Here is a 25,300-nt window from a genome sequence, read left to right as displayed (position 1 = left end):
CCATTTTGATCCTGGCAAGTATCACAGTGGCGAATCAGAATTGCCATTTTATTGTTAAAAAAGATGGTTCCATTTAATAACTCAATGCCCTCCAGATGTTTCGGACTCCAATTCCCATCAGCCCATATCGGCGAAGCTGGGCTGTTGCAGTCCAAGGCATCTAGAGGCCACCAGGTCAGCAAAGGCTGCATTAAATCACGACAAGCTGGTTTGGGGCTTGCTGTGTGTGATTCTGATGCAAAAGCTACCCTTGTGAACCCAGTGACACATGCCTGAGTAACCATCTCTTAAAAGATTTCCCAGTAATTCTTGAGTCTTCACACAAATGCTTCACCACACCAGACCCACCCACCCCTCTCCTCTCAACGGCCATGCAAAACTGGAGGTGTACCTTTAATGAAAAACGTGGAATAAAGGTAACAAGGGTTGCTCTGACCCAGGCCAGAAAATGATGTCTGTGTCTTTGTGGGAATATTTTAAAAAGTGCTTCCTTCGAAGCCAATTCTCGGAATGAGGGTCATGCAAAGCAACTCGGACCCTTGGAAATAACCTGCACACACACACCCCCTCAAATGCAACTGACTGAAAGGTTGCTTCTACACAATTCCAAAGATTTCCTGCATCAAAGTTGGGTTGGCAGGTAAAGAGGGAGCTCTGTGTTTCCATGCCCCCCCCCCCGCCCCGTTGCACATGCCACTCACATTTTCCACTGGGCTCAGGTGGGTCTCTCCAAGCAAACAGGAACCCTGGTCTGGAGAGGGGGGGGGGGACGTGCCCTCTGGCCCAGCAAGACGGGACTAGACTCCATTCCGATGGAATGCCAAAGGGCGAGATTTTACCCAGGCTTAGTTAACCCTCGCTACCCCTCCTCCCAGCAGGTCCTCATCTAGGGGATTCCTAGTAAAGGAGCCATAGAGGGTTTGTGCCGCCTTCTCGCTTCTATCGGCCAAATTTATACATTACAGGAACGCAGGAAGCTGCCTTATGCGGCCAAGCCGGACAGTTGCTCCACCTAGCTCAAGACCGTTGACACTACTGATAGTGGCTCTCCAGGAATAATAATAATAATAATAATAATAATAATAATAATAATGTATTTTATTTATTGTTGTTGTTGTTGTTGTTATATTTTGGCCAGCCCTACCTGTCCTTGAGATGTCGGGGTCCGAAGCTGAGACTTTCTGCCTGCAAAGCAGACGCCCGGCTACTGAGCTATGGCCCTTCCCCGCAAAATAAAGAGTAAGGTTCTAGTCCGCATGGCTCTGAGCAGCGGGCTGATTTAAACAGGAAGCTCCTTTATACTACGTCACACCGAGGTCAGTGTCATCTGCACTGCTCTCCGTGAGTTTCAAGCGGGGCTTGTTCCCGGCCCTAGCCGGAGATTGAACCTGGCACCTTCGGCATGCAAAGCCGCTTGCTCTCCCTGCACTGAGCAGTGGCCCTCTCCCGATCTCCCTTCCACCTCAGTCTCTTTAACTTCTCTTTGTTTCCTTCTCGATTTCCCCCCCTCTTCCCGCTCCCGTCCTTCCCTCCCGGCAGCGCACTCAGGCCGCCGCCAGAGCGAGAAAAGGGGGTGTGTGCGCCTTCCCCGCCGCGCGGAACTACATCCCCCATCAGCCCCCGGGCCTCCCTCTTCCTGAGTGTCAGTTTCACGCTGCAGCCAGGGAATTTAAAACAAAAGAGACTTCTCTCGCTCTCCCTCCGCCCCTCTCCTGCTGTTGCTGGTGCCGCGATCGACTCGTCCTGCTCCTCGCCGGGACTCAGGCGCTCCCTTCACCGTGCCTTTTGCTGGCTCCTTCGCAAGTGCGCGCGCGGGGGTGACTTGGGGGCTTTTCCATCCCGCCGGATTCCCCCCCCCCCGCTCCTGCTTTTTTATTTTTTTGCCGTCGCCCCCCCACCCCGACTAGCTCTCTCTTTCTTTCTCTCCATCTCCACACCCACTTCGGCGGCCAGGCGGGGTCTGCGCGACAGCACAGCAAGAGCATTTTAAAAAGAAAAAGGGGAAAGAGAGGGGGATCTTTGTGCGCCCAAGAGCCACACTGGGCAGAAGGGATCAGGTTACAGCAAAGGAACCGAGAGAGAGAGAATCGGCAAGAAAGAAAAAGAGAGGGGTCGGGGTGAAGGGGAGGGGGGAGGGAGAAAGGGGGCTTGGCCAGCAGGGGAAAGAGGGGAGGTGGGCGGGGGTCTCTCCCTCTTTCTCTCGCCTCCCCCCTACCTCTTTGTGCCTCTCCCCCCTCCTCTCTAGCAGGCTCTTTGTTTCCCCCTCCTCCTCCTCTCCCACCCACCCGCCCCCTCCCCATCCAAGCGGCAGCAGCAGCAGCAGCAAAGGCAGCAGCAGCAGCGAGCCCCATCCTCATCATCACCATCCCGCCGCCGCCGCCGCGCCCCCCCACCCCCCTCTCTCCCCAGCCTTTGTTAGCCATGCCTAGCCTGGTAGTGTCAGGGATAATGGAAAGGAACGGGGGCTTCGGGGATCTGGGCTGCTTCCCAGGGAGCAGCAAGGACAGGGCGCTGCTGGAGGATGACCGGGCGCTGCAGCTGGCCCTGGACCAGCTCTGCCTACTGGGCTTGGGGGAGCCTTCGGCCGCCGCCGCGCCCTCCGCCTCGGCCCTGGGGGTCGGTGGCGGGGTGGTGGAGGACGGCAGTAGCAACCAGCCGGCGCAGCCCCCGCCGCCGCCCCCGCCGCCGCAGCAGCCCCAGCCGCCTCAAGCGCCCCTGCCGCCGCCGCCGCCGCCTCCTCCTCCTCCGCCAGCTTCAGCAGCGCAGCAGCAGCAGCCCCCGTCGCAGGCGGCTCCCAAAGGCTCCTCGGCGGCGGCGGTGGCCGTGATCCCACCTCCGCCGCCGCCGCCACCCGCGCCCCCGACCGGCGCCGCCGCCGCCGAGGCCGGCAAGCTCTGCGTCCTGTACAAAGAAGCCGAGCTGCGCCTCAAGAGCAGCTCCAACACCACCGAGTGCGTCCCGGTGCCCAGCTCCGAGCACGTGGCCGAGATCGTGGGCAGGCAAGGTGAGCGCTCCGCGCGCGAGAGAGGCTCGCCGGACGGGACTGCAGTGGGGAGGGGGCCGCGCTCCTCCGCGTTGCCCATTGTCTGCGCAACCCCAGCCCGCCCGCCAGCAGCGCGCCCACACCGCCTCCCGGCTGGCTAGCTGGCTGGGCAGGCGTTGCGCCGGACGGGGGTCCTTCTTTCTTCTTGCGCACCCCCTCCGCTTTCCTCCCTCTCTTTCTGCTCTCCAGTCTTTGTCAAGTGCCACTCCCCCCTCCGCTCTTCTTCCTCCCAGTTCTCACTTTCTCTCTCTCCACCGGTTCCCCCCTCTTTATCTTTCTTCCTCGTTCCTTCTTTCCTTCCATCTTTCTTTCTTCTTTCTTCCTCCCGCCCCTCCTTTGTCCCGAGTCCCACCGTTCTCCCCCTCCACTGATGTTCGCCTCCTCGCCCTCCCTCCCTCCCTCCTTCCTTTCTTTGTGCCTCCAGTAAGTCTTTTCCTCCTGCTGTTGCTACCGTCGCTGCACTTGTTTTTCTGGCCTCTTCGCTCCCCCCCCCCCCGCCACGTCTTTCCCAGTTTTGTCTGAGAACCTTCATCCCAGAACCCCACTTCTGTCCTGTCTCCCACACCCCACCTCACGTCTTTCCTGCGCTGGTGATGTTGCCCTTCTCGCCCCTCTTTCGTTTTCTGCTCCTTTCTTTTATCCGGCCTTTCCAGCTCTCTCCCTGCTGCACCCCCTTCTTCCCCGTCGCTCCTGTTTCTTTCAGACTTTCCTTTATCCCTCTTCTTTTCCTCCACCCGCCATCTCTCTCTCTCTTCTCTCCCCCCCCTTCTCAAAAAAGTTCAACTTGCCCTTTCCTCTAGCCTCGCAAAAAAACCACTACTCTTGTTCCCACTGAGACACTTAATGTTGACCTGGCTTAGAAGAGGGGGACATCAGTGGATGCAAAGTTAAATAGTGTTTCACACACCACACCCCCACGCCCACTTCGTAGCTGCCTTTGCTTTGTATAAATCATTTCCAGGGCCACTTGCTAGATTTTCTCATCTCACACTTAAGATGAATAATGGCCACTGCAGGGGGTGGAAATGGGGGTGGGGTCCTTCTCCATCAGGCATGGGGGGAAAGGCAATGGATGTCTTTTGAGATAGGGTCACAAATCCATACATTTACTAGCCGTATGATGCACTGTAGAAATAAAAAGCACTGGGGATTCTATCGCTCTAAGCTAGATAATAAATAAAATGCATTAAATTTATAGGAGGGGAAAATGGCAGAAAGTTCCTCTCTCTCTCTGTGCTTTCTGTCTTGTCTTGTCTCTCGCTCTGTTTTTCAAAAATAGAAATGCAAAATCTGAAGTGCCCCAAGACACTGTGAAAACACGCCTGTTACTTTTAATTGCATCCAGATCTATATTGTATCTCTCTGGTCTTACAAATATTACAGTCTCCGTCTTGAAGATTTGGTGCACTTGCCATTTTCAATGGGCTGGTGCTAGGGACTCGGTGGGGAAGGCTGAGAAAATCCCCCCTTTTGTTGAGTGCATTTCTGGAAGCAAAAGGGGGTGTGGTTCTCTTCTGGACTGTAATAGTGGCTGGTGCGCAGGGCTGTGTGTGTGTGCAGAAAGGAGGCGAATGCTTGGAGCCTAATAAAGGATTGAAAAACAGATTAATGAAAGTTGAACTTGTTATAGAAATATGTGGCCTGTGTTTGTGTGCGTGCTTGTGTAGAGACAACAGTTTATGTTTTAGAAGCCCTCCTTTTGTCTTCATTTATGCACACTTTTCTATTCTGTGGCTTTTTTTAAGTGGTGCTCTCGCTACATGATAGACAACAGCTGAGAGCCCTAAAAAAAATATTTACACCCCATGTGTGTGTTATGTCCTATCCATACCCCAGGAGGAAGATGGCCAGTAAATTGTCTACTGCCCCCCCCATCTTCGTCAACACAAAGGTGCCAGAGTCTGCTAAAGTTGCCTTGTTTCAGAAGGGGGGGGGTCTCCACATTGAGTTGTTGTTGTTAATACTCATGTGTATGTGTTGTCAGCCCCGGAGATGTGGTTGCAACTCCCAGTTGTATGTACCACAATGAGTGGGGAAGTTTTATAGGGCCTCTTGGGAGGGAAGAAAGGAAATGGGGTTTCAGTTGCGAATTGTGTGGCAGAGGGGGGCAGGATTATGGGGCAGAGGAGTGAAAAGATGATTCACCGCAAAAACCAGAGCCATGTTATTAGAACAATGGAGCTGGCAATGGCAGGTCTTCCTCCTACAAACAAAACAAACTGTTAGAGACTTTGGGGCTCAGCAGCTGGGCCCCTGCAGCATAGAGATGAGCCTTCACCCCCATATCCATGGGAGCAACACCTTTCTGAGACTGTGTATCAGCACTGACCTGGTTGTAAAGCCACTATCTCCAACCTTCCCCAGGGAATAAACCAAACCAAACCTTTCCTCCATTCCCAAAGTCAGTTAGAGTTCATTCAAAACCTCTGCAAAGAAAAATGGGGGGGGGGGGGGAGAGAGAGCAAGGTCGCATGGAGCAACACATGAAAGGGTGGGTGGGTGGGTGGGTGGGTGTGCACCCACCAAAGGTGCCCACCTCTTCCTCATCTTGTTCATTGTCCACATTGACACACTACCACAAATCCTGTTTTGCCCAGGTGCTCAACACTGGTGGCGCAGGCGAAGAACTGGTGTGAGGTGCATTGCAGCGAAAGATGGGCCTCTCTTTGTTTAATTATGCTGGGTTCTTAGAGGGGGTGTGTGGAAAGGTGTGTGTGTGTTGTTTTTCAAATAAAATTGCCTTTTAAGCCAAATCCAAAATGGAAGGGTTGCATACCTGCAAAATAAGATGCTGCTGTTGTGTTCTCTGGGGTAACCCTGCTGACCCACACTCAGCAGGCGAAGGGGGTGTGTGCATGGCATACGGCAGTGCGCTTAGAGAAGGGCTGGCAGAAACTAATTGTTTTTCCTCAAGAGGGGAAGTGGGCTTCCTCCCACAGTTTTAGAACCGTAATAAACAGGTATGAGACAGCTCCTAAGTTCACGTGCACCAGCACCGCTCAAAATCTTTTTGTTTCTTTTATTTCCCATGGAGTGGGACTGCTTTTGCACTGCCCCAAACCTGAAACTCAAAAGCCGATAAACTAACAAGGCCTGGGATGGAAGTCGCGGTGTCTGCATCGCTCAGGAAAGGCTAGGTTCCTGAAGGCTGGCTCTGAAAAGGGCTCCACCACATCCCCCTTCACCTCAACAAAGAAAGGGTTCTCAGCCCCATTGTTCTTCATGGGGCCTGCTATTGGGTATCTTTGGAAAATCTAACCAATCCATTTTGCCAAAGGCAGACACCATGGCTTCCAGCCTTTTCTAAGCACACTGCTCTATACCGTGCCAATAACACACACACCCTCCGCCTATCGAGTGTGGGTCAACAGGGTTACCCCAGAGAGCACAAAAGCAGCATCTTGTTTTGCTACCACGAAACCCTCCCATTTTAGATTTTGCCACAGAAGAGAGGATTACTAGAATATCTACTGGCTTGAAGTCTTCGAGTGAGTGAGTGAGAAAACTAAATTTAGGCATGGCTAGTTGAAGCAGAAGATGGGGGCTATTAAAAAAAAAACCTACAGGGGTATAAAAATGCAAATATTCAGCTTGCTCAAAATAAATGTTTGGCCTTCATTAATCTACTCCCAGGTTAAATACAATCATGGTTTTCCTTTGCTTAAGTAGCTTTCGTCATCAATCAAAGCATAGATTGTTAAAATATCCAGTGTTGGGATGGCTTACCATCTATGCTAAAGGGGGCCATTCAGTGACATTGCTAAACAGCATTTTTAATTAGCAGCATAAATACCCACTGATTTGCCTCCCTGTTGCCCTTGAAAGTACATTGACAATGGGGTTGATTTCCATTCCCAAATCCTGGGCTTCAGGAATAAAGAGTCCAGGAGTCCTCCATTCCTAAATGTAAAAATGAAAATCAGGTGTAGCTATTTTTGATGAGCAAAAACTGTGACCCCCCCCCCCAATCTAGGTTTTTGGGAAAGGTACCCAAGCATGGATCTGTTTTGTGCAAAAGGCACCATGAGAGGCAAAGTTCTGCTTGGAGCATATGCACGCTCCATGGAAACTGTGTTTTTAAAAGAGCTGCTTGTATGCTCTCGACTTAATCATGGAGCAAAACAACGCGGCCCTTCAAGTTACGGGATTTATAAAGGATGCAAGATAAGTTCATATTCTGAGTGCAGGCATCTGCCAAGGGCACTTTATTTAATTATTAATTCTTTAATTATCCATCCTGATCTCCACCCTGTTCCAGCTCACCAGCTCCTGGGCAGGGAAATAGTACATAAGGGAAAACAAGGTGTTAAAGATATACAAATGCACAAAAAGCAAATGTTTGTGGAAACAGGTTCAATTTACCAAATACCTAGTTAACAGCCATTGAAGAGTTTCAAGCCTTTGGGGGGAAATACATTTTATAGACATTTTATAGAAAAACAGTTCCATTGCTGTGAGGCAACCCTCCATGTAGCCTTTCTGCATGGACTTGGTGCATAGACAGTGGGCGCTCTGGGTTGGTCTTAAAACTGGTGATGGAACATGAGACTGAATGTGTTATGGGCTGAGCTAAACATTAGGAGAATCATGCAGTACAGCCCTCTGTCCCTTCAGAATGAAGGTTGTGTGAATCTTGAGCATGATAACATGTAAAACCCCTCCCTGTGGAAATCTAGTATGTAAAGAAGGGTTCTGTCCTTGCCTTCTTGCTGGCATGCTATGGGTTGTAGTCAACTAAGTCCTACTCAGTAGACGCACTAAAATTAATGACCCTAAGTTAGTCATGTCTAGTAACATAAACATGGCTACTCTGAGTAGAACTAGCGTTGAATACAACTCTTTGTCTTTGCATTGCATCCATTTAGTGAGCATTTTGAAGCAATATAGCTCTTTATCTGATCACATAGATCATCTTGGATATTCAGGTGCATCAAGAACAGCCAAAGAAGGACCTCCCTATTTTTTTAATGGGGACTGCTGGAGCCATCATGAGATGCATGACTTTGAGTGCAGGAGGCCTTTGTTCAGCCCAATGGATTAATGATGTGGTGATAGTGTCATGTAATACAGTATATAGAGAGAACGTTTCAAAGTGGTGGAGTTGTGTGGAAAGCTGTAACTTCATTGACTTTTAGCAGAAACCATACTATTGGTGAAATTATCCTCCTTGGCATTGTGGCTGAAGGTGGTAGCACTATACCCCCGCCCACTGCAAGTCAAAACCCTGATTTCTCTGCACAGCATAATGGGTGGAGCATGCCAGGCTGTGAATGATGCTTCAGCCAGCCAAAGTCACCATGGTTTGGTCTTAGCTTTTCCTCCACACTCACTTTTGCACATACCTGCACCAGTGATTTATATACCATTACCTAAGTTTAACAGGAGCCACCTCTTCTGCAGTTGTGTAGTATGGCAAATAAATTGCTAAGTTTAACTGTGGTTGTTCTCCTCTAGCACAAAACCAGAGAACTTCCCAGGAGAACCCTGGAGCTTACTCCTGTGCAAGACAAAGTGGATTGAACTGCACAAATAGCAGGGTGTGGGACGTTTAAAAAAATGTTTCTAGACCTCATGATTGCAACAAAATAATGCTTTCTTCTTTAACAATAATACTTAGGATTTATAAAGTGTTTCAGTTATGTTATCTTTACAGCAACCCTCACAACTAGAGTGGGGCTCCCCTAGTGCTATTTGAGGGAGAGGGAGTTGCACCAATACTATGCTGGCATGAGCTGGTGGAAGTTGCAGTCCAAAAACACCTGGAGGGCACCAGGTTGGTGAAATCTAGTATAGAGAGTGGAAAAGGGAAAAAAGTCACCAGTTCTAGACAAACTTCCTGGCATGTCTGTGCTGGAGGAAGGTGCCTGGAGAAGTTTTAGAATGTTGTTATTTAGAGGCTTGCAAAATTGGCGTAATTTTGTACTTGGCTTAATTAGACCTGGCTTTTTTTTTTTTCTAGTGCCAAGACTCAGCTCTAGAATGCATGTGGTAAAAATGGATGAAAGTGCTGTTGGGAAGGTGCAGGGAGCATTTCCTTCACATATGTAAAATGCATTTCCTTTGACAGTGAATAGTTACGTTGTCCTTGCACATTAGGGATTGGTGAAGGGTGTATTCCAAATCGGCAAGTGGCGTTTCCAGCGAATTTGAATCCTGAGACCTATTTTTCTAGAAATTTAAGTGGTGCTCATGAGAAAAAGATAGGCAAATCTTATTTCAGGTTTCTATACGTGTAAGGTAGAAGTGAGGAATCTCCAGCCTGGAGGACAAATGTGGCCCCTAAGCCTCTATTTCTGGGACTTTTTCCACAGGAGCCAAACTCTCACTGGCTTTGTTTTGTACCCTAAGTGTTTTAATGCCTTGCTGGAATGTGTCCTTGAACTCTAATAATGTCTCCTCCTTGCTTCAGTGAAAGATAGCAAGGGGTGTGTGAGCGTGTGAAGAAAATACCCTAATGTACAAAAGTAACATTTGCATTTGTTTCTCACCCCTGGTATATCAGTACAGTACTATTGCCTGCTTCACACCTTATTATTATTAGGTATACATGCCAAATTTTATCACATGTATTTCAACAAATGTAACTTTTTTGACAATAGTAAGTCCCAGAAAGCTGATTTTTACCAGAGCCTCTGAGTCACACCTGAGAGCCAGTTGTACATTCTCCACATCTTGAGGAGAATTCTGGATGGTTGTTCATATTAGCAATTCCCAACTTGCCATTGAAAGTATATTCACCAGAAAGCTGCCAGTACTAGCTCCTGAATGAGACGGTTCACACATGATAACAAATCAAGTGAGGAACTGCATGTGTAACTGGGTTGTCACAGGCAGAACCTCCATTTCACCTCACACTATCTTTAAACAATACATGTCAGTTTATACATTTCAGCTGCCAAACTTCAAGTGTTCACTAATGAAGTGTATGTAATATACGTGTATGTGTGAAGCAAAACCATGTGTTTGACACTTAGGTTTGAAAACCTGGGTTTGTCACATGGATAATTCACATTTGTTAAATGTATGTGTTTTGGGGTGGTCGTTGTTTAAAACAGGCCCCCAACACTTATGGGCCTGGAGACACACTGGGAAATCTAAGAAACTCATGGCCACCACAAAATATTACTTTTAATGGAAGAAAAACTGCTGATACTCAGAACACCTACAGCAAAGCGAAACATCTACACACACTGCAAAATAAGTAGAATTAGCAAAAAAAGCAGGCAAAACCCCACCCAGCAATCAATTCCTCTTCACAGGTAACTCTGGAGTTGTAGCTCTGTGAGGGGAATTTGTGGCCTCCTAAAAACTCTCAGCACCCTTAACAGGCTACAGCTCCCAGGATTCTCCTGGTTTATAATGATATCATAGCACTTCAAATGTATGGTGTGGATTCGTCCTCAGTCTGCATGAGAGAAGCCTGTTGCTTTATATTTTATACCATTCATTTGTTTTAGTATTTTAAAATTGTGAACTGACTTGGCAGCAAGGCAGCATATCAAAAGAAAGAAAGAAAAGAGCACAGGGTTGTCAAGTGTGAATCAATTCTGATAAGAGGTCCTGACAGAGAATTCTGAGGGTGGACGAGCTTCAGCAGGGTGGGGCTGTTATTTCCTTCACCTTGCAACTTTAATTTGGTTTTCTCAGACCTCTATACGTGTCTCTGGCCCTTTCTGAGTCTTTTCCTCAGCTCCCATTTATTCAGCCCTCTCCCAATTCTCTATAGAAGTTGTGTCCTGAGAGGGTTTGAGAACACAAGAGTCCTGGGACCCTCTTATATTTTCATTTTTACCTCATGTTTACCTCATGTGGAGGCATCACAACATCAGAGGCTGGATCACAATTCCCTTCCAGAAGGTTCTGAAGGGCCAAACCAGTCCCTCAAAATTGCCCACAGAACATGGTAGCTGGGTTTTAATGGCTTTCTTGCATGCCTGTATAAGAGAGCCTGAGTGAAACCAGCTTTCCCAGAGGGCTTGGCCCTTTTCATACATTTTTTGTTCACTAATGAGCACATGGTGTGTGTGTGTGTGTGTTTGTATGTATCAAATTCATAGCCTGCCCTTCCAAAGGTAGCCCAGGGCATCTCACAGAAATAAAATTACATAAGAACAATTAAAAGCAGCACACACCACAGGCAAAAGTAAAAACTTCATAAAGTTATCAGCCAAAAGTCTGGACATATAAGAAAGTCTTTAGACGTTTCTTGAATTCAAGTAAAGGGGGAGACCTCCTGATTTCCCTTGGGAGGGAATTGCGAGGGTGCCACCATTGAGAATGTCCTGTCTCTGGTTACACCTTGCAAGCTCCCCGTGTTCTTACCAAAATAAGGTAATAAGGTAATAAGGTAATCTTTTCAGGAAGCTATGCATGTGCACCCAAACACATATAGGCTCCTCTCTGGAAAATGGAGAGTCACAGATCACATGTTTAGGAGGCAGTACAGTGGAACCTCGAGTTGCAGATGTAATCCATCCTGAAGGCCCGTCCGCAACTCGAAGCGTTCGCATCCAGAAGCACCATGCCTGCGTATGCGCACGGCGCGATTTAGCGCTTCTGTGCATACTTGAGCGGCAAAACCCAGAAGTAACTGTTCTGGTACTTCTGGGTTCCCGCAAGACGCAACTTGAAAAAGCGTAACCTGAAGTGGACGCAACATGAGGTATGACTGTATATGTTTGGGTGCAAGAGCATAGGCCCCATGCAAGTGATACATTTCCACCTTATGAAAACAGCTCTTGTCTTCCTCCAGATGGGTTACGAAAGAGGTGTCAGACATAAAGCTTTATTGGGATGTTTTAGGGTCCACCCCAACTGCTACTCAAATGACTGAAATATATTTGGGACTCAGAAACTGATAGAAAGAGCTTCTCATCACCCTCCCTTTCTTGCCATGCACTCTAAAGCAGCATTTTCATACCATGACCCATCTTTAATTCTAACCTGCAACTTGGGATCCATTTTTTTTTTTCTTTTCACTATACTAATTTCATTTTAAGGTTGTATTTTCCTGCTTCTCCTTCCTGCTTTCTCCTTACCATTTTTCAGGCCCTCCCCATGTCTTTACCTACTTATGCCCCACCCTCTTTTTTTCTTAGCTGATAAAAAGGGTACAGTGGTACCTCAGGTTAAGTACTTAATTCGTTCCGGAGGTCCGTTCTTAACCTGAAACTGTTCTTAACCTGAAGCACCACTTTAGCTAATGGGGACTCCCGCTGCTGCCGCGCTGCCGCTGCATAATTTCTGTTCTCATCCTGAAGCAAAGTTCTTAACCCGAGGTACTATTTCTGGGTTAGTGAAGTCTGTAACCTGAAGCGTATGTAACCTGAAGCGTATGTAACCCGAGGTACCACTGTATTGTGCTTAGAAGATGCAAACCTGTAGCCTAAAAAAACAACAACAACAGGACACAGTTCTATAAATTGACAGTTTGGGCTAGCCCCCATCTTTTTGGACTGGGCCCAACAGGATGCCATTAATGGTCGTGGGACCTTCCTGTCAGCAAACTTGCCCCAAGAGCCACCATGCATATGACCCTGCAGCATTGAGGAAGAAAAGCAGCAGCAGCCACTTGGTCAGTGCTTGCCTGTTCTCCTTCCAGGTGGTGGTCCCCCATATTAGGTTTCTTCCTTCTTTCATGGTGGCCAAAATTGAGCCTGGTAGGCCCAGCCCTCACTATGTCCCTTCAAGGGGAGCAAGGGGGGGAGGGCAGCTGCAGTGGCTCTTCAGCACTGTGGCCACTCATTCACTTGAGGTGGGCCTGGAAGTCTTGGGCTCTGCCAGAGGTCACCAGCTCCTGTTGCTGGCTGAGGCAGTCAACTTCAAAATTTTGTGCCTCTTTCAACCCCTTGGCTGCAACCTTTTATTCAATTTATCCATCTATTGAAAACACAAATAAAAAATATTCAAAGCAGTTCACAAAAGCAATAAACAATCATCCTAAAACAATAAAAGACGTGACGCCAAAGTGAAGGAATTAAAAAGAATATGCACTGCTGTAGATGGTACTGTAGATGCTAAATGAGTATTAATAGTCAAGCAATATCTGAGTGGACAGTATGTATGTATGTATGTATGTATGTATTTTGACACAGGCTAAAACCACGGCCAGCTCTACTATATGGCAGAGTGAGGCATCTGCCTCAGGTGGCAGAAGCTGCTGAGTATCAGCAGCTCACAATTGCTTTTCTTGAATTCCCTTTTGTTGCCACACGGCCTGTTCTAGGCCCCTTAATCTGACCTGCTAACCTGTCACCAGTGCTGAAGTCAGATTTCAGTGCTAGTCCAGTGGCTTTTCTATACATTGAATTGGGAAGGGGCACCATCTTGTTATTTGCCTCAGGCAACAAAATTTCATGGGTCAACCGTACCGAAAAGATAGTATGGTCATACTCCAAACCTATCCGAGCAGCTCAATGCAAAGCATGTTTCCTTGGAAATAGTATTAAGTGGGATTTACTCCCAGGTAAATGTAATCATAAGTTGTCTTCCCTGTGTGCTTGGCTTTTTTCTGTATGTTTTGCTTCCTTGTCTTTTTCCTTTGCATTTTGTCTTCTTTTAAAAAACTCAAAATACCTTTATACCAAAATAAGTGCAAAGAAAATGGTGGTAGTGTCATGGTGTGACAGTGACCCGCCTGAAGCCAGGATGTGACCCACTTGAGGGTTCTTCTGACCCACCACATGAAGACTGATGCTATAAATTATTAAAAACAGGTGACATGCAATAATTGTTCAGTGTTGTTTGTGTGTGTGTGCACGCCATTCTTGAAATCAAACTAGGGCAGAGCCCAGAGGAGGACCCAGGCACTACAGAGCAGGGGCCAATGATTTTTAGTAGATCATTGGAAGAAGTGTAATATGCTGCAAATGCGTTCTTTTGCAAGATAGAAATGAAAACAAAAGCTATATACAGTATTCAGTTCACCACTTTTCAAAAAGTATTTTGAGGTGGGGAAAAGGAGCCTCACCTATTTTTTTCTGTCAGCTGGGCTACAGCAGCTAGTCACCTGGCAACCCTAAACAGTGGGATTATTAATTTGGTGTCAATTTGTGCACACTGGGGGGAGGGGGTTAAAGGCCTGACCTCCAGGTATCTGCTCAGTGAGTGAATAAACACATTTGAAATCAACAGTCCTGGGTTAAGGCATGAAAGCTACAAAGCAGTGTTTTGAAAGCTCTGCTATCATACTGGTATACACACCAGAGATCTGCTGCAACTCAGTGGCAGACCTGGTTTTTGTTTTTCTCCCCGCTTAACATACAAATTAGTCAATGTTTTACAAACAATGGATCTTGTGGTAGTCACTGAGATTATTCCACTAGGAGAGGGTTCTTTTTAAATTACGGCTTCATTTCCAGAAGAGATTAAGGCCATTGCTCTGGATAGTGTGTGTGTATTCTGTGCCATAGTAACTGCAGGTCTGTACCCAGAGAAGCTGCATTCTGCATCCTGGCAATGCAAATTTGAGTGACAAACTTGCTTTATTTTACACAATTTATTTCACCATTTTACTGTTACCATTCTGCTGCCTCTTGTCATGGGAAGGAGCTATGGAGGACTCTGAAGTCTCCCAACCTCTGAAAACTTTAACCAGCAATTTGCCAGCCCTCTGAGTTTCACTATGAAGCAAACACTCATAACCCTACCAGCCAGAAACTTTCTTTAAAAGAGAGAGTGCTCAGATTCTTAGGAATGTTAATTTGCACCTAATACTGTATGCTGCGCTTTTGCAGAATCACAGTGCACAAGCAGCACCAATACGTCCATCAGGAATCAGGTCCAGAACTCCCACTGAGACCAGTGAAATAACGGATGCCCCACTGAGGCAGGCCCAACTCATTCAATGTTTTCCATTGCAATACAGTAGATCTAGAGCCAAAATAGATTGCCAACTTGAGTGCCTCTTAGTAATGTGAACAAAACCACACAGGGGCAGACCAGAGTGGGGAGTGTGCACTGAGGAGGAAGAAAAGTCCATGAATGAGCATGTAAAATTTCTAGTAAATTCAAGCAAACCTTGGTTCTGCAGATCAGCCTGGCTGAGAATCTAGGGCAGTAGGAAATTGTCTCCTGAAGCTCAGCTTAATTCAATTTCCTCCCCCCCCCAAACAACCCAACGCCTTTGCCTCAGGACCCCTCCCCCTATACTTTGCACCTGCCCAAGCTTCCTTTTCTGTTGTCACCCCCTCCCCTTCCTGGTCGGGCATGGAAAACATGTGTCCAAGATGACCATCCCGACAGCGACACACCCACTTTCTACTGTACTGCGATACATTCAAGATCCGCGCCTGGCTGCTGCTGCTGCTGCTGCTGGCAGTGCCGTTTTTTCATGCAACAACAGTTTACACTGGCAATGCAGTGAGGCACAGATATTCCAATGGTTGGCTGGCGATCTGTAGCACATGCTTTAATGATAATAATAATCTTCATCATCTCCAGGTTTTGTTTAGCTTAACCCCCCCCCCAAAAATGTGTTAACTGTACAGCAGATATATGTAACCTTTATTTATTTTTACAAAGTCTGTAGGAGCATAATAGGATTTCCCCCCTTGCCTTAGATATGTTTATTTCATAAAGGAATCGTTCTAATTATTATTCAGCCTGTGCTGCAAGCCAGGGTTAAGATTTTCAAGATGCCCGCCTCTGTCTGGCCAAGTAAAGGGATTTTGATTATACTTTGTAGAATGGATGCACACCTGAGACATATTCTGAACACTGAAAAAAATGAAGTGTGAATATGACAAACAGGTGTTTGAAAACATCATGGTAATATTGGGGCGCTGCAACCTCCCTAGGATCGCTTCAGGCTCCCTATGTATCTGGCTTTGTTGCAGTGTCAAGCAGCCCACAGTATAAATCAAGACATACATTTCCTCACTCACCAAAGAAAAAATGGAAGTCCAAACAGCATTGGCAAAATTATGAGTATTTGCAAGTAACTGCTTTGAACCTATGAACAATTAGATCCTTAAAAGCCTTTCCAGGCTGGAGACAAGCCTGTAACATGCCATGTAGGATCGCATTGCTGATTTTCACCTTCCTGTTTATTTCTGTGAACAGAAGAAGCTGCCTAATGCAGAACCAGGTCACTAGCCCAGTGCTGCCTCCTCTAACTGGCAGTGGCTGTCCCAAGGTCGCAGGAAAAGGCATTTCCTTTCTTAGCCACCTAAGGTTTGTTTAAATAGAGATGTCAAGGAGTTGAGCTGGGATCTTCTGCATGCAATGCTGGTGCTTTACCCTTGAACTGGACACCTGTCAAGCTGGTATCGTCCTCTCTGTTTGTCTCCTGTTTGATTTCATCCTTCTCTCTATCTTTGTATCTCAAACTCGCTCTCTCTCTCCTGACCCCCTTGCAACTCCAAATTTAAAAGGAGCAAGAGGCTGGGATCTGACACAGGGCCTTTCCCATTATAGCACCCATCCTTCGGAATTCACTGCCTGGGAAAATCCACCAAGCTGTTTCCTTTGTTCTTCCACCAACCTTCATACACACAAAACCTTTCCCAGACTATTGTTATTGATGCTGAGTTTGTTTATCCTGATTTTGACTGGTGTTTGTGTTTACATTAGGTTTCATAGTGTACTTCCATAGACAACATTGTGCAGGAAAACAGGGAAGTACCTGCATAACTGCAACACCTTTGCTCTCCAACTAGAGGAGGACCCCCCCCCCCTTTATCATTTCACATTTCCACCTGCTGAACATGATTAAACTGATCTTAAGTCTTTATTTTTAAAGACTTCAAAATGTGCATCAGAATGTATAACCTAACAATTGTTCTGGCTGTAGGTACGAACTGACTGTGACAGATTGCTTGTGTCCATGTGCATGCATTTATTAGTGCATTTAAGTGCACTTGTTCGGATGCAATTGTGGAGAGTCTTGATTTCTAAGGGACCAAACATCCTTAGAAGGCAAGATAGAGACAAGCGTGGAGTTCATGAGATTATTTTAAAAGATATTTCATGCAGCTAAGTAACTTGTGGATTTACAAAGCTTGGCTTACTGCACTATTGTGTCAAGTAGAAGGGTCTCTGCCTTCATTTCTACCTGACATGCTAGGTTTCTATGTGCAGGGAGCATTCAGTTACATGAGCTGCAGCCTGAAATGGTACAACCTACTTCATTTAGGGCCAAACTTGACATGATGGCAGCTGTTATGTGTTTCCTGACCTAGCACTACCCCAACCACATAGGAGCAGGAATAGGGGTGGGGTCCTGTTCTTAAAATGGGGGCAGGGCAAACATGTGAGCCCCCATCTTATGGTGTGCTTCTCTACAGCCTCTCTCCCAGCTTCAAGTAGACAGAGTTCAGCATGCCTCACCTCCTTTTGCTTTTAAACTTGCACAGACACACTCACTTGATACATAACAGGGGTAGTTTAGTGTTTAAATATATCATGCTCTTCCCATTGCATCTATATTGGCCCCAGGAACAAAGCCTAATCATACAGGTCTTCATGGTCATTTGAGATGTCCAGAGAAACAAACAATTCAGATGTGCACACAATTTCTCTCACTTTAATGCTCCTAGTGGTGCAGTAATAAAACTGCTAGCTAAGCAGGCTCTGGTATGGTTTCAAACTAAATGAGGGACCCTGTGTTGAGATTTCTACATTCCAAGGGGTTGGACTAGATGACTCTCGAGGTCCCTTCCAACTCTATGATTCTTTGAATGATTTTTTTTCCCTTTGCTTTTTGGCACGCTGGAACTAAAAAAGCTTTGCTATATGGCTTGGTTTCCTTAATTAACAAGGCGCTTAATTAACGAGTTCTTGTTTAGAAGTGGGGGAAGATCCCACAGCTCCACTTGAGGTTGAGAGAACATCTACTCCACCAACGTATATTGGTTTTATACCACTTTAGTTGTCATGTGTCCCTCCCCACAAAAACACAAAGTACACTATCCTGGGAATTGTAGTTTGGCGAGAAAGTCTCAAACCCCTATATCAGAACTACAGGTGCCCAGAGCATGGAAATGGCTATAAAATCTGTTCAAGACTTTACTGCAGATATGTTCTGAGTATGGATATAATGAGTGGGAAAACCTACCCCAACAATTCAGTCCAAATTCACAGCAGAGGAAAACAAGCTCTGAAACGGTTACGTTACAAAAATCCAGTTGAATTAGTAACTTGGGCCACATTGCAGGTGTGCAATTACTTGGAAAGCGATTCCATTTTTAAGGCTTCTTTGGAGTATGGGGGACTTTTAACACAGCAAACTTGTTCTTGCAAGCATTCCTCCATCAATTCATGTTTGCAGCTCCGCACCCTATTCATTCCACTTTGAGGCAATTTCCTGGGACATGGCAGAAACAACATACATGACAGGGTGGGAAGCATTCACGAGTCCAGCCCTGCCAGGCAAAACCTAGCAAGAAAAGTTAACAATTTCTCTAGACCACTTCCACGTGCAAAGAGGTTGGCATCAATATTGTCTTCAGCTCACCTACTACTCAGTAGTGTGCCTGCTTGGGCTGGGAGAATGGGGCAGAATCTGCAGGGATGTGTACTTCTTGCTTCCTTCATTGGGGGGGGGGTCTCCCCTCCTTCCAACTCTGTTTCAAGAGGAAGGGTTCCCTCCATCTGTCTGACTCTGCGGCACCCTTTGTCCTGTTTCTGGGCCAGTCACAGCCTCCCCCACCCATGGTTGCCTGCCTGCCTCCTTTTGTCTGTTCCTTGATTCCCCCTCCCCCTTTCCTCCTCTACGCTCTCCTTGTCAGGGTCCCTTTTGCCTTTTGGTCTGCAGCGTCCCCCCTCCTCTTTTTTATTTTTTACCCTGCCTGCATCCCTTTCTCCCCCCTCCCCAGAGAGCCTTGTGCAGCAACATTTGTCCCCAATTACATCTCTGCCTTGGTTTCCTTCCCATCTGCGCCCAGCATGGGCTTCCCCATCCTTTGTCTCTCCGTCTCCATCACCCCTTTGTTTCACCTTTCCTATTACACGAAGGCTCTTTCATTGCTCTTCCTCCCTCTAGCTCCGCTCAGCCACTACCACCACTACTACCCATTAAATCAGGGAGGGCCTCCATGTCTATCTTAGCTGAACACATCTGGGAAGAAGAATCGGGTCGCTGCTGTTTTGTCTCCTAAACAGGCCTTGGACGGCAGCAGATTTTCACAATGCAGATTCCCGGCCCCAATGAAATTGATCCTTTCGGTGCAGTGAGAGAGAGAGAGATCAGTCCATTAGGGGCAGCATTCCCCCCTCCCCCCAACTGCACTGCATTTGTATCCTCCCAAGGCGCAAAGCAGCAATGAGTGGGGCTCGCTGGCTTTCTGCCAGTGCTTGCCATCTAGACTGGAATTTCTGAAAACATGCCTTACCTCAAGTCTTTCTTGGGATAAATTATTTATCCCAGTTCCATGAATACAGAGGAGGGAAGAAATAAGTTTTTGTCTCTAGGATATTTCATCTTGGAACATCCTACTTTTCATTTCTTTGTTTAATGATGTTATGCCATAAGGGCAGGGATGGGGAACTTTTGGCCCTCTGGGAGTTGCTGGACTACAGCTTCCATCAGCCACTGCCAGCAGGGCCACTGGTCAGGGATTGTGGGAGTTGTAGTTTAACAATGTTCTTGTTCTCCAGCTCCCATAAACCCCCAGCCAACATGGCTAATAATCAGGTATGATGAGGGTTGAAGTCCAGCAACATCTGGAGAGCCACAGATTTCCCATCCTTGTTCAGTGGGGTTTTCTTTTTTCTGCCACCTTCACTAGCATTCATCAGACCTTTTATAAAATGCAGTTGTGCTTGAAATGGCCTCATACGTGGGACAAAGAATTGCATCCAGGTGATCTCTCCAAACTTGTGATTCCCAGTTGCTGGTATTCAGAGGTGCACTGGTTCCAATACTGGAGGTAGTACATAGCTAACATGCCTAGTAGCCACTGATCCTCCATGGGTTAGTCAAAAGTAAGGACTTAGGGCACTTACACCCAGTAGTTTATTGTGGAGTCAGTGCTTTTTACAGCATCCACATGACATCATCCCAATCAAAATCCAGTATATACCCCCTCCCCATTCCAGTTTAAACCAGGTTTACTATGGGGGGGATTATAAGATTTTCCATAGAAAAAGAAACTAGAGATTTAGTAAGAAAGTAATATGGGGCAGCATTTTGATGATGACATCATATGGATGCATTTTGCTTGTGGGGAACAAATCATGGAATGTTAACACTGGAAAGGAGAAATGTAACCTAGGACTCTGCTAGATTGGTAAAGAAAAAGCAATTTACATGTGTTGTATATGCGATATAACATTGTGCCACCAGATGGTGATGTGGACTCCCATTTTTCTCTACTTGTTTTCCCTGTTTAAATTTACAACATGTTTAACTGAAACACTTCTTTGATGTGTCTAGATCCAGCCCTAGAGGGGGGAAATGCTACCTTACTCACAGCATTCCAAGAGACTGTCTTGCTGGATCAGACCAAAGCGTCAGCTAGTCCGGTTCCCCACAGTGACCTACCCCAGCCACTGGTATTTGGAGGCAAACTACCTTTGAACATGGAGACTTGATTTTGTTATCATGGCAAATGGTGATTGAAAATCTCTCTTCCATAACTTTGTCCGATCCCCATAAGGATTCTGTGTAACATCCAACATGAGAGGCAGTCTGTCATTGAAAACTAGTTGCTGGGGAGGGGGCTCCTGCCTTCATGCCCTCCTTCCCATAGACTGGAATAGATGGATCTTTGGTCTGATCCAGCACAGACTCTTCTTACATTCCTAAAGCCACATAGAATAGTGGTTATCAGCACACATTTCTCCAACAAATCCCCTTAGTTGTTGTCTGAAGAAATAATCTTCTCTGAGGCCTATTAAAAATCACTTTGAAACTAGTTTCAATCATAAAAATAAGGTGGGTCCTGAAAATATACACTTCGTGTCAAAAGCCAGGGTAAAGAGATGTGTCTTCAGTATTCTCTGGAATATTGAAGGTGCCAGACTCACCTCTGTGGGGAGGGAGTTCCACAATTTAGAGGCTACCACAGAGTGTGTTCTTTCCCATTTTTCCACATGGCGCATCATTTCATGAGCCCGTTAGTTGTCTTTTTGCTAAACTAAAAAGCCCAGAACATTGTTTGTAACCTTTCCTTCTAGGGTAATTGCTCCAGCGCACTGATCATTTTGGTTACTCTTTTCTGTCCCTTCTCCAATTCTTCAATGTCATCTTTAAGGACTTTGTGGTGGCCAGAACTGTACATTGTACATATCCTCAGTGCCTTTCAAAACTGGGCCTACCACTAACTCGTATATCCTTTGTTTCTTTTCTGTCTTTAAAGGTTGCAAAATCAAAGCTCTGAGGGCAAAGACTAACACCTACATCAAGACTCCAGTACGTGGGGAAGAGCCTGTCTTCATGGTGACTGGGCGGAGGGAGGACGTCGCCATGGCAAGGAGGGAAATTATTTCTGCAGCCGAGCACTTCTCCATGATTCGCGCTTCTCGTAACAAGGCTGGCACCACCTTCGGCAGTGCTCCAACCTTGCCGGGGCAAGTCACCATCCGAGTCCGGGTCCCATACCGCGTGGTAGGCTTAGTGGTGGGGCCTAAAGGAGCTACCATCAAGCGGATCCAGCAGCAGACCAACACCTACATCATCACACCCAGCCGGGACCGGGACCCTGTCTTCGAAATCACGGGAGCCCCAGGCAACGTGGAGCGGGCCCGAGAGGAGATTGAAACTCATATAGCCGTCAGGACAGGCAAGATCCTAGAATACAACAACGAGAATGACTTCCTGTCCAGCAGTCCTGACTCAGGCATGGAGAACCGATACTCAGAGGCCTGGCGGGTTCACACTCCAGCCCCTGGATGCAAGCCTCTCTCCACCTTCCGTCAGAACAGCCTCGGGTGCATTGGCGACTGCTCTGTGGACCCTGCCTATGAGACACCCCGGCTGAATGACCAAAACGATTTCAATTACAGTTACCTCTTCCCCAACTATGGTGTCAACAAACAAGATCTGTATTACGGCGTGTCAGAGTCTGGTGCTCCTTTGTGGGCTGGGCAGGAGAACACCAACCCTGTCTCGGTCCTCTTCTCCAAGCAGCAGCGATCTAGCAATACAGGCACCATCCATCCCAACTCACACCGCTCCCCATCCTCATCTATACAAGAGCCTACCCTCTCTGGGCTTCCTAGAAGGTCTCAGGGGGAGCCTTTGCAAGGGTTTTCCAAACTGGGTGCTTCTGCTGCCACCCGGACGTCCATCTCCAGCAGCCGGGAGTGCATGGTGTGCTTTGAGAGTGAGGTGACGGCAGCTCTGGTCCCCTGCGGCCACAACCTCTTCTGCATGGAGTGTGCCGTACGGATCTGTGAGCGGACTGACCCAGAATGCCCCGTGTGCCATGCAGCAGCCACTCAGGCCATTAGAATATTTTCTTAAGAGAGAGAGAGAGAGATTGAGAGAGGGGGGGGAAGACAACATAGGGGGAACTGGAGTGGGTGACAGGACGGGAGGGAGGGGACAGCAGGGAGCGAGAGAAAAATACAGATATGAAATAATTTGAAGAATGAACGAATTAGGGGGAAAAACAAAATGAAATTAATTTAAAGGAGAAGAAAGAAATTATTTTAGGAGCAATGTAGGGTTATTTTTAAAGAAAATAATAAAGATGATGATAAAATTAAAATGGAGAAGCCAGGAATATTTGGGAAGGTAATCACTACACTATAAAGCCTGTAGTGTCATTTTTAAATCGAGAAACTCTTTAACACACACGCAAGTGATTCTCAAGCAACGTGGGAGGTACGATGTGGTGGCATTTTGGGGCAGGGCCTGTGGTTTCTGCCGGCAACAGAGAGAAGTCATTACTGGACAGGTCAGGGGTCGTCTTCTCATCCCGCAAACCCAGCCTTGGTCTTGGTCTGAACGTGGTCTGAAGTTGCTGGGCCCTTCAACCTGCCTGGTGGATGAAAAGCTCAGAAAGAAGTAAATCAGGAAGGGAAACAAGAAAGAATAATGAGAGAAACCATCAGCCTCTGGGAACCTGATCAAACGAGGGCACAACTGTATTACCTCAAAACACTTAAAAAGAAAAAGAAGCAGCTAAAGATCTTTATATTCTTTTTCCTCTATTTTTTTCCTAAGAAAAAAAATTAAAATGAAAAATAATATTGCCAGTGAAATGGGGAAATGGGGGTGTTAGAAGAGCCCCGAGATAAAATCCTCCTGGCCACCGTTTTATTTTTCCATTTTGAATCTTCTGAGCCACCACAAAACTCTTTTGAACTTTGATTTTTCTTTTTCCTATTCGAGCAGGGATTCATCTAATAAGAATCAGGAGTCACTAACAGGGTATTTTCCAAAAACAAACCCCCCACACCACAAATCAACGCTTCCATATTCCCACTCAAGGGGGATTTGGTGAGGGTTGACATCCAGGTTTCTGCATTTCGCTCCCCGCACTTGCCAAGCGATGCAATTTCAAACATTCATGCAAAAAGACAAGCCTTGTTTTTTCCTTCCTTTGTTTCTCTTCATTTCAACAACGACAATTTCGCACCAAAACCTAAGAAAGATGATCATGCAATACTGGCAGCGAAGCCCACTTAAAACAAACCCACAACCCGACAGAAAGCAAAAAATATATATATACGAATTAACATGTTTATATATAATTTTGTCGTCTTTTTAAAATGGACCAAAACTTTTGTTACACAAAATCAAATAAAGAGATAAAATGAGAGTATATCCTTATGGACCAAAACCTCTTTTTGCTGTCCTCATCTGGATCTTCCTGAGGTTGCCCTAGTTTTATATATTATATTTTTTTCACAATGAAGCAAACAGACACATGCTCAAAAAAAAAAAGAAAGAAAAAATAATATTGAATTGCCTTGTTAAACATCCTTAATCATTTCAAGACATTTGACTCCTGCTTTTGTTACATAGGATACTTTATCAAACTGTTGGGAATTGGAGAGACAAGCGCTCAAACTCGCTTCCCTGCCAATTTCAACGCCCCCAGCAACGTAATGTAGTCAGGTTTTTTCAAGTTGCTACATGGATGCCAAATTGCCAAGATTCAGAGGGGTGGATTAAAAATAACAGAGTTATATGCATTAAGTGTGTGCATGTGTGTATGTACACACACATACACACACGGTATATGCTCTCCTTCCCATTCCCGTTTTTACATATGCTTACACTTCTTGGACCCTTATTTAGAAGGAAACGTTGGAAACAAGAAACTTTGCAGCTTCTTATAGATGGTTCTAGAAGATGAGAGCTTCTCAATTTTTATCCTTGTATGATACGTTGCAGGAAACATGACTTTCGTCATCACATAACATGCTTCCTGATGGAAGCCATCCCCTCTTTTTCTTCCCCCCAAATACTGTCCTATTGATTTGTCCTACATGGCCCTCAAGTCATCCACTGACAGGGCTGGGTGTGCTCTTGTGCTAAACAGAATCCCTTCAGATTCCACCCCAGATTTTGCAAAAATTATTTGACATAGCTGTTAGCCTTGGGGATCACAGGGCTATCTATGCGCAACACCAAAGCTTCATCCCTTGGCCAGAGGAGGTTGGGCTGTGGCTACCTATACTCCCTCCCATGTTGTCCCATTGGGAAGCCTCCTTGGATCCTGATTTCTCATGATGCCAAATTCCACCCCTTATACTTTATCCCTACTTTCAGAGAGTACACACAGCCCTGCAGCTCTACCATTTTTTTATTTCGGCAAAAACCCAAACTGCATTCTGCTGAATGTAACAAGTGACTATGATCCATGTCTGAAGGGAGGGAGCTGGGGGTGAAGGTGTTGCTTTAAATGATGACAAAATGTGTATTGTCCTGGAATTGGAAGAAGAAGGGGTTAAGATGAAGGGCGATCACCTCCTAGGTTCTTAACATTCAAAAGGCTAAAGGGGACACTGTCAGTTTTACTTGGGACTTTCCCACCTACCCTTGAAGCTGAAGTGGCTTCATTCTGCATTGCAGTTTTGTGCAGGCATCTGGGTGTTTTTCAAAAAACAAAAACCACCCCTAATCAAAATTATTTGCATTTTTTTTTTACATTCAGGTGAGCTTGGCAACATGCATTGCCTGCTCTCCTTTCAAATTCCAATACATAACTGCCTCTAAATGGTGCTGGATTGATGGCAGTTGTACAACTTGAACTGGATTGGGTCAACCACCGCGGAAAATTAGAACTTAAGCATGCCAAATCCGTTCATGACAAACCCGAGTGAATTTTTCTCTATGAAAGCAAATGTGGATGGTTGCAAGTG

The 25,300-nt window shown here is 46.3% G+C and overlaps 1 protein-coding gene and 1 long non-coding RNA gene across 2 annotated transcripts; one reads left to right on the top strand and one right to left on the bottom strand.

The window, feature by feature from the left end:
- Positions 1-2,335: 2,335 nt before the first annotated feature.
- MEX3A (mex-3 RNA binding family member A) lies at positions 2,336-24,113 on the top strand. The gene is made up of 2 exons (XM_083417361.1): positions 2,336-3,004; positions 21,343-24,113. The coding sequence occupies exons 1-2, from the start codon at positions 2,422-2,424 to the stop codon at positions 22,446-22,448; spliced, it is 1,689 nt and encodes a 562-aa protein (XP_083273487.1). The 5' UTR covers positions 2,336-2,421; the 3' UTR covers positions 22,449-24,113.
- Positions 3,483-11,356, bottom strand: LOC310666517. Its single transcript, XR_014505944.1, has 3 exons — positions 10,847-11,356; positions 6,841-6,943; positions 3,483-5,246 (listed from the first exon to the last, which is right to left on the bottom strand). It is a non-coding gene; the product is annotated as an uncharacterized lncRNA (long non-coding RNA).
- Positions 24,114-25,300: the final 1,187 nt, after the last annotated feature.

This window comes from Podarcis tiliguerta, assembly GCF_965153285.1.
Source record: "Podarcis tiliguerta genome assembly, chromosome: 16".
NCBI classification, from domain to species: Eukaryota; Metazoa; Chordata; class Lepidosauria; order Squamata; family Lacertidae; genus Podarcis; species Podarcis tiliguerta.
The sequence above is the reverse complement of the archived record's forward strand: the minus strand, read 5'-3'. Positions and strand labels throughout refer to the sequence as shown.

Bases quoted from the DNA above. Each gene is read 5' to 3' on its own strand.
- MEX3A (XM_083417361.1), top strand. From the start codon at position 2,422: ATGCCTAGCCTGGTAGTGTCAGGGATAATGGAAAGGAACGGGGGCTTC. The intron at 3,005-21,342 runs GTGAGCGCTCCG...CTGTCTTTAAAG, and splicing joins CGAGATCGTGGGCAGGCAAG to GTTGCAAAATCAAAGCTCTG.